The following is a 10082-nucleotide window of genomic DNA, read 5'->3' as shown; positions in this document are numbered from 1 at the left end:
CGTTTCCTTAATTTTTTTGTTCTTGGTGTATTGAATTAAATCCTTCTAAAATTCAACTGAAATATAATCCACTTTCTATTAAAATTATTATTTTAGATGTATAAATTGATTAAAACTGTTTTTTCTTAATGAAGTATTAATTTATAAAATATTAAATTAGTTGTTCCTAAATTGAATTTTCCAAGACATTGAAATGAAAATTTTATTTCAAAGAAATATAAAGAGCACAACTTGTGAATTTTAATAACAAACATGGATATGTAAAATAAATAAATAAGTTATTAAAATTCACAATTGAATTAAAATAAATGAGTTATTAAAATAAATTTTCTTTTTTTAATTTTAATTAAAAGTTCTTGATATTTTTCATCTATTATTGAGTTCATTGCTTGTAGTTGTCTCGGATCTCACAATTACATGATCTTAGATTTTAGAAACCAAAAGCCAAAGTTTAAAATTGGAATAAATTATAGTTTGAGTTAATAATTTTAAGTTAGACGTAACTTGAATTATTTTGAGGGTGTAATAAAGATTTCATCAAACTTAGAGTGGTTTTAATTAAAATACACTTTTGTATCTTGAGAAAGAACAATTGCTAATTTAGGAAATCTTCCCTTTTAAATCAGAAATTTCTAAAAATTGAAATTAATTATCAAGCATAGATAGAGGAAGAGTGCTTAATTCCAAATTCAAGCGTAGATAGAGGAACAGTTGCTATCTTTTTCCAATTGTTTATTAAAATATCAAATTTGAATTGCTTTACTTTATTACTTAATTTAGTTCATTTTATTTATTTATTTTAAGAATTTTATCCATCCATTTAGATAACATATAGTTACTTAAAGTTCGGCACTCAAAACGATCCTCGAGGGAACAATAATATTTTATTGATTCTTGACATAATACACTTGCAGATTTTACACAATAATTTTTCTTTAACATGATCACTACTAACTATCAGCAACTACTAGCTAACTTTTAACATTTTAGTTATTTATGGAGATTTATTATGGATTTAAGATATTTAGAGAATATATTTTAGTTATTATCAGTAAGTGACAGGATTCTACTGTAAAGGTCTTACAGTTTGCTGAAATCCCTGCCGTTGAAGTACAAATAGACCTTTTTACCAGAAGCTGTGACCATAGGCATTGCAGAAAACCCAACATAGTCCCTTTCTAACTTAGTTCTGCATATTTCAGCAACATACTTGAAGAGCTGGTGTTCTTGATTGTATGGTTGATCCACATAGTCCTTAATTGGCATCCACTGAGGAAGAGAATATAAGAAAATTATCTTCTAACAAGATTAAAAGTTACAACTTCTCCATTGGTATTGCAAATAAAGTAAATTAAGATTCCAAACTTTCTTGGTTTGGATTGAGGATTTAATCTTAAATTAAAAGGCATATTATTTAAAAGTTACAAGCAAGCAAATAGGATTTGGTTTCAAAGGGCATGTATATATAATATTTTTCATGGTTGAAGGTAGGAGTGTCAATAAGCCAAGCCAACTCACAAGCTGTTTGAGCATTAAGTCTCGAGCCGAGCTTGAACTGAAATTTTTTCGAGTTAAACTCGAGCCTCAAGTCGAGCTCGAGTTTAAATTTTCAGGCTCGTTGAGTTTCGAGCCAAGTTTAAGCTGAACTAAATTCTATCGAGCCGAGCTTCGGGTTTGACAGGTTCAAGCTCGCTCGGCTCATTTACACTCATAGGTGAAGGAACTAATGAAATAATATATGATTAGTAGATTATTTATTAAGAAATGGTACCTGGGCTGCTGCAACCTCTGACTCTTGCTTCTGGATCGCAAAGGATATTGGTCGTAACAAGCAAACGAAAAATAAATCTGATTTGCTAAAGAATGATTGGTGACTTTGCCTGTGATCAATAAGCAATAAAAATGAGATCAAAGACAGATCAAAACTTAAGAAGCACCATAACATGCTGCAATGGATTCTTGAATTAATAGACTTTCTTTTGATGAAATTGCAACAAGACTTCTAAAATTTCTTTTATTGCATGAAAATTCACGAGGAAGAAGTTCATAGAGCATAAATAGCAAACCTGAATGCTAAAATTTCCACAAATTCAGCGTCAATCTGGTAAGAAAACAAAAGATCGAAGATTTTAGGTTTATAATTGCCACAATAGTTTAATGCAAAACACTAAAAATATTATCGAAGTTAAAATGGATCAACTCTAGGGCATAACACTCATATTTGTCTTGTTTTAAGTCTACAAGAAATTATATTTCTTACTCCAGTTTCTTCTTTAACCTCCCGAACTGCAGCTTTACAGATATCCTCTCCCTGAAGAAGGAAAATTTCTGTTTATTGATGTAAAATATCATATAAAAAGATAATAAAACAGAGTCAAACTGCACTCGTATTCTCACCTCATTGACAACCCCAGTTGGTAGCTTCCATAAACCTGTATCTTTAAATGCACCACCCTTCTCCTGAACTACAAGCACCTATAAAATGAAACAATTTGACTTCAAACTTAGAAGTTGTAGCTAATGGGCTGTAATATCAAACACATAATATAGAGATTTAATAAAATCCAATCCTAGTTCCGAAAATAGGAGATATTTCATTGCACCAAAAGCCTATCTTCAACCAGCACTCAAAGCCAAAAGTTAAGTGACAAGAACCAGTAAATACCTCGCTATTATCATTTACTACAAAAGCTCCAATACCCACTCGATGTGTAGCATTTACTGGAAGAGTATCGGCGGTATTAGGTAGCCATCGCACCAACATCAAGTAATCTGATTCAGCATGATGATACCTAAATCCTTCCTGCAGAATAAACAGAACAGATTGTAAGAAGATTGATACGCCAATAAAATATTTTCTAATAGTTATTTCTTTTACGTTCCCCTCCCAGCCTTTGATGGTCATTTTTAACTTTCCCTCAATTTCTATTTGTGTAACAGTAAAGGGGGCCTAACTATAATTCGGCAAAAACTACATCGGAATGTTGACATGAACCATCCAAGAGTAATAAAATCAATTTTTAAGCCACATCATCATTTGACTCAGGTAAATTATTTTCTCTCTCCTCTTTATCTCTAATTTTCTACCCATTTGAGAAACCTCAATCACACATCCCTCCCTGCCACCACCATTAATCCAATACTCCATTGCCAATAGATAAACCCATCAGACTTCTCCTCCTTTCAATCTTCTAATCAGTACACATCTAATCTAAATAATTTCATCAAATATGTTAACTACAAATTAAAAAGAAAAATTAGGAGTCACAAATAATTAGAATATCCCACTGTAGATTGAGAAGAACTCAAAATCTATTTCCAAATTTACATCCCTGGATGCAATGACTTGCAACTTCTTTATTTCTTTCTGACTGTGACAATGCCTCAAACCCTTATAACTTTGCCTCAAAAACTAACACCCACCAATTATTACCAAATAACCCCACACCCAAAATAGGAATAAGCAAAACTAAAACTTTCATTATTTTGCGAGGTGAATCCTTTAAAATATTTTCCACAAACAAACATTTTTTTTGAAAAATATTTTAAAAAATATTTTCGAAACCTAAGTTATTTCCAGAAACGAACAGAGCCTAAATCAAGCAAAAACATGCATTTAGCAGTACCTCTAATCACTCTTCTCAATCACTCCCAGAGATTTCTCATTCAAAAGACTCAAAAATTTGAATAATGAAAACAATAAGTCCAAAATTAATTGTATAAAATCTGATTGGAAATCTATAATTAGTGCGACTCCTATTTCGGGGTTTGAGATTTCACCGAGGTTGAGCAATGATGTGGACGTGGTTTCAAGTCTTAGGCGATCTTCGAAGCTTTCTTTGCTTGGAAACACTAATTTTATAATTATCAAGAAGAGTGCCCGTGAAGAGTCGAAGCAACATTTGGAAATTCTTTGAGGAAATCTTTGAAGTTTTCTTTGAATGATGATTTGCCTTTCTTATTTTGATGTTTGAGAATTCTTTTGCAGTGTTTTGTAGGGTTGAGTCAATATGATGGAGAAAGAATGCAGAGATAAAGAGAGAGAGACAGAAGAGCGGCGGGTTGGATAGGACGGTGGTGTGGGTTAGGAAACATAGAGATGGAGAGAGAGGGAGCCGAGGTAACAAGGAAAAAGCGAGAAAGAGAGATTGAAAGAATGTCCAGGAGAGAGAATTATGGTACGCTTTATTTTTATTTTTTCACGCACCCTAGTCGCCACGTCACTTGCATTTCACCGGGATAAGGTTCGGGTAGTTTTGTTTTATAAAAATGAAAGTTTAGACGTTTTAAGTGACAGATTTAAGATGAAATACCATGAAGTGATACTCTCGTAAATTGAGAGATACCGAGTGAAAGATAGTCGTGCATAATGTCAACAAAATTATATTCGGTTGAAATGTAATATTTATGTCATTAAAATTTTAGTTTCACGTATAAGTCTAGTCATTCATTAAATCATTAGTTTAAAACCTTCCAGATTATTTATTTAAAGAGTTTGGACTTCATATGTAAGTTTAGCTAAACCAGTAGTTCAAGACCTTTTAGATTTTAATCCGAATCCTTATGTATCTAAAGTTTTATTGTTCCATACTAGGTTTCAAACTTTTCTTTTTCTACTGTTTTTTTTCCAATTTGAAATTAACATTGGATTGAAACTACCGGTCAAAATATTTAAAGTAAATTATAAGTTGAACTAATATCTTCTATTTTTGTCTAGTTTAAAATCGTAATTTTCGAACATATTCAGATTTGAATGTTTCTGAAATTGATTTCTAAACTTGAAATATTAAGTTTTAAGAGAGAACTTATATGTTTGACCTTCCAAAATATACTAATGTAATGTACATACCTGAACTACTGGATAAACGAGATTAACAAGTTGGATTGGCAATTTTATCCAAACACCTCTCTTCCCCTAATAAAAACACAACAAAATAATAATGATTTAATGAGTACATGACAAACTATTACTCTATCTATCCATAAATATAAATCGTTTAAGATTTTTTTTTACAAAATTAAAAAAGGAATTAATTCCTTACATTATAACAAAAAAGTTCATTAATTTAATTAAATTACTCTTTACCTTCCATTATTAATAAATTAATATGTTTAATACATATAAGGGTAAAATTAGAAAAAAAAATTCATTCATACTTCTTAATGTTCTCAACTTATATTTGTGGGAAAAAAAAAAAGTCTAAAATGACTTATATTTATGGAGGAATCACAAACAGTGTCGATAATAATTACCTGTTGCTTCCATTGTGAAAGGGAGGCTCTAAGTAAAGGAACAAAAATGTCGGCGTCCATATGCTGCTTCATTTCTACAACAACTCCATCATATAAATCATCAACTGCATCAAGCATTCCAACCATCTGATCCTTCAAAGGCATTCTACTTGTGATGGCTAGCACGTCGATATAATACTGCAACCTGGAGGAACGAGCCAAAAATAGAAGATTCATTTACTTTTTTCTTTAAAGCATTTTCTGTAAGTAGAAAGCATCTTATTCTTATCTCAAAGGAAATTTCCGAGCACAACCAGCCAACATTACAACTGGTCCTGCCATTTGGCATTTCTGCTTCTAGAAAAAAACTAACAACTTTGTCTGAAACTCCAAATTTGGAAAAGAGAATCTAATACATTGTAGGATAGTCTTGGTTTTTCCTTGAGACATTTTATCAAATACATAAGGGCAAGACTCAAACTATGCATATATACTTACCTTCCTTTTCAAATATCAGAAAAAAGAAATGGTGCAGCTCCAGGAATAGGATTGTTGGAAAGTGGTGAACTTGCATAAGAATATGAAAGAGTTTGTTGGTTCTCAATATGTGATTCTTTATTTAATAGAAAGATAATCTCTCTGCATATACATATGAATTGTCGTTCGGATTAATAAAGAAGAGTTTGGTTTTGACAGTTTCAGTTGTGTCTGTAAAATCCGTCAACTTTGGATGGAAGTACAGAATTGAATTGATCAATTCAATTCTTTGCAATACGGCGATGAAATCAATGACTCAAGCGCTGCTTTTTAGAATAAACAATTGATGAAAACTGCTAAGAGGGTGAAGATTAATCTGTTCAAATCTTTGGTAAACAAATATGTTTCTGTTGATTAATTTAGCACATAGAATGTGTGGTTGGCGGGAAAGAATTACCTCTAAAACGAGATTAGTTCATATCTTATCTCAAACCAATGGATAGTATAAAAAACTATTTTCTCCATTCAAAAAAGTTATCATCTCCTCTTTGCTCACGCAGTTGAATTGTTGAAGAAAATATAATAAATGTGACGGTAACTTATATTTATACATTACTCCCAGATTAATTAATTAACCAAAAGTAGAATAAACATTTTTTATTGAAAAATTATTTTTATTTAAATGTTATAATTGAAAATTAAGAGAATCAATCGATATATTTCTCTCAAGTCAGTCCATTTGCCTCTGAGGGCGAGTAAAAATTAATCAAGTTTGTGAGCCATTAAAACTGATATGTGTCTAGATATTTGTGCAAGTATTAAAAAAAAAAATCAATATAAGTATAGGTTAATTAGTTCTAGAGGTTTGATCTTATTCAGAAATTTAAGACTTTTATTTTAAAAATTGATTTAACGCATCTCATCATTTAATTTTTTGAACTATTTCTAGACTTAATTTAATACACTTAATTTGATATAATTGAATTTAAAATATGAAATTCATTTATATACGAAATTTTCATGTTGGCAATAAATTTAAATTTGAAAATTCATTTACTTTTATTTTTAAAATACATTTTAAAAGGCTAAAAAGATAGATAGTTGTGTCATAAAAATTTGAATTATTTATCTATTTATTCCAAACATGGGTAAATGTTGAATTTGGTGAAAAAAAAAATCGATTATAATCTATTTAATGTTATTTATCTTCGAAATCTTAAGCCTTTTATCATATCCTTTATTTTTGACTAAATAGAAAGTTGAGCAAAAGACTAAATAGTTGACAAAAACAAATTGTAAAGACCTATTAATTTGAATTTAATGTTAGGTGTTCTAATTAATTATAAATTATGTTAAATTTGAAAGATTAATAGCATTTAACCCTATATATCAGTCAAAATTCAACATTAGACTACAAATTTATAATAGAATAGCACTAATTAAGTTTGATTTGAAGAATTTCAAATAAAATATTTTCAGTTTGATGTTAATCTTTTCTTTAATTCAAAAAAATAACATAAAATCTACAGATGTATCAAAATTAATCCTCCACTAATTACAATCTCTATATCCACATTCCCTTCTCTTGAATCTAGGTTTGACATTTTCCTGATTCAAAAATGTTATATTGCAAAACAAAATTTTGTATGTGAGATTGAATGTTCTAGTTTTGTCAATTGAAAAATAAAAATCTTTTGTTTAATTATGAGAAATTCAAGTAAGATATGGGTTTTTGTAAAATATTTATATATCATTTTATATTGTGAAAATACCCTTCAATATATGAATTTAATTTTCATAAAAAACGAGAAAGATTATGTAAATACCTGAAATCAAAGGTAAAATATAAAGAATTGCAAAAGTTCTTGAAAAATGAAATTCATATTAAAAAAAATAAAACGATGCTATATGAAGACTAACACAATCCAAAATGATATATACAAACTAGATTTCGACATTTGTTAGACATGTGTCTTTACTTTGTTCATCAACATTAATAAAATTCATTGTGATTAAGGCAGCACGTGGGTCGGGTTGATTGATTTAAAGTACCTGATCTATATGTGTGGATCAATAATTTTTTTTACCCAATCCAATTCATTAAATGCGTGAATCCGCAGATTATAAACGAATTGGATTGAATTGGGTACGAATTTAGTATAAATCCGTGGGTCAAATAAATGATAATAACAAAATTATTTTTAAATAAAATACAACTCTTTAAAAGAATTAATAAAAAAATTAAATATACTTAAAATCTTAAGTTTAATATAATTTTCACAAACTACAAATATATTTCAATGACAATATTAAAATTAAATTTCTTAACATGTTCATTATTATTATCATCATAATCATAATCATAATCAACAAGAAAAATTAAATTTCCTAATGAAAAAGACGATTAGTAAATCAAAAATACTCATTAACATAATTACATAATATGTTTAATTTAAACTACAATATACTCCAAGAACAAACGTGATCTCTACTAAATATGTAAATAATTTAGTATTTATATTCAAAATTGCAAATCAAATTAAATCAACTAAATAATTCATAATTTATTTATGAGTTGGGTCGGGTCTGCAGGTTCATTTAATGAATATGTGATCCATCCTAACTCAACCCATGAATTGTAAAGATGGCCCACCCAACCCAATCCATTATATATTCAATTTCGCCAGGTTGAGTTGGGTGGCTCGGATTGGATCGGTATAAAGGGGTCATGTGCAGCCTTAACCGAGACGGACAAGAAGTTTCAAGTTATTAATTATAGGTAATTTTTTTCACGTCATTATTGACTATTTTGGCGAATACATGGTACTATTATTTCGGAAAAATCAGAAAAGAGCTTAAACCATCACCAAAAATTAAAAATTAAAAATATTAATATTCAAAATATAAATTACTCTTGCTTTTAACTTACAATTACAAACTTTAGTTTTTGATTGAATAACATCAATTTGATGTTATTCTTTTGGCAATTATTCTTGTGGTTTTCAAACTTTATGAGAACATATCATAACCCTACACTTTCACATTTCAGTAACAATCACGTCTCTTACCAAAATGAAACATGAAAGTGCATAGTCATAATTGAACATCCATAAAGTTATTTTATTTTGGTGAGAGATATAGTTATTATTAAAATGTGAAAGTGTAAAATTATAATTAAATTTTCATAAAATGCAAGGTCACCTGAAGAATCATCCAAATTTTAGGGTTATTAACTTCTTGCGAGAAGTGCTACAATTATCAAATAACACTCTACTAGGATGGCCAAAATTCGATGTTCGAAACTAGAACTGCCACTTTGGAACTGGTTGCAACTAGAATCGAAACCGTGCGGAAATGGAATTGAGAATTGGGTTTGATTCTGATTCTAAATTTTTTTATTTTAAAATTATATGAACAGCCTGAAACCATGGATTCCGCATTTTTTCATTTATGTTATAATTCCAAATATTTTGAAACCGGAACTGTGGCGAACCTACATTCCACAACCTAAAACATCCTGAAAAGGGTTTCTTCTTAAGAAAAAAAATGACACGGTTGAGATATTTTCGAGAAAAAATAACATATGCACAAAAAGAAAAAAAAAAAGCAAATAATTCATTAATGTCGGAAGATAACTGAAATGTTTAATGATGATACTGCAAAATGCATGTTTAGTTAAAATATAGTATTAATAGCAGAAAAGAACTCACAAAATATAAGTAAGAGAAGTATTTTGCATGCATACCTTTTAGCCTTTAGTCTTTTGAAACTCCAAACGAAAGAAAGACAGCCTTTTAACTCGATGAATATACGAAGTGGATCTGCCTTGTACGCACATATTTGTATTCATATATACACACACATACGATCTTTCCTCGCATCATCGCATGTGTATTTTAGAACATGCGAGGATCCAGACAATACACGTTTCTACTATTCAAGTACTCCACTTTTCTTCGTTATTTCCACAGTGGTGCTTGCATGACTCCACATAGATTCAACTAATATACACGTTAGTCGTACTTGAACGCTTTACAAAAGGTAGGCATTTTACAAAATATTGGTAATAAAAATATTATTTTGTAGACCACCAACCTTTTTTTAAAAAAAAAAAAAATCATTTTTCATAAAATATTAGCAACTGGAGCTATTACTTTGTGATCATATAACTTTACAAAAACAGGCTTTTACTACCGTAGAGAAGTGAGTAAATTCTGTACCCATACAAATTTTTAATCTATTGACACATGTCTAATAAACTTGTTATAATAGATTAACAAATTACAAATTTAATGTTTGAATAATATTATTTTTCAAATTTTCAATTTATGAACTAGTTTTTATTCTTGTTGTTTGCAATCTTTTTTAGTTCC

The 10082-nt window shown here is 29.4% G+C and overlaps 1 protein-coding gene across 2 annotated transcripts; it reads right to left on the bottom strand.

Moving 5' to 3' along the window:
* Positions 1-865: 865 nt before the first annotated feature.
* Positions 866-9512, bottom strand: LOC149497394 (nudix hydrolase 2-like). Of its 2 annotated transcripts, XM_089719756.1 has the most exons (9): positions 9455-9512; positions 5254-5437; positions 4850-4915; positions 2666-2803; positions 2398-2475; positions 2261-2311; positions 2067-2101; positions 1772-1880; positions 866-1269 (listed from the first exon to the last, which is right to left on the bottom strand). In XM_089719756.1, the coding sequence occupies exons 2-9, from the start codon at positions 5395-5397 to the stop codon at positions 1081-1083; spliced, it is 810 nt and encodes a 269-aa protein (XP_089575882.1). In that variant the 5' UTR covers positions 5398-5437; positions 9455-9512; the 3' UTR covers positions 866-1080. The 2 variants fall into 2 exon arrangements, with proteins under 2 accessions (XP_089575882.1, XP_089575883.1); XM_089719757.1 differs by lacking the exon at positions 4850-4915 and having other exon boundaries at positions 9455-9511.
* Between the last annotated feature and the right edge of the window lie 570 nt (positions 9513-10082).

This window comes from Jatropha curcas, chromosome 3, assembly GCF_041381405.1.
Source record: "Jatropha curcas cultivar XTBG-Jc1 chromosome 3, XTBG_Jcur_1.0, whole genome shotgun sequence".
NCBI classification, from domain to species: Eukaryota; Viridiplantae; Streptophyta; class Magnoliopsida; order Malpighiales; family Euphorbiaceae; genus Jatropha; species Jatropha curcas.
The sequence above is the reverse complement of the archived record's forward strand: the minus strand, read 5'-3'. Positions and strand labels throughout refer to the sequence as shown.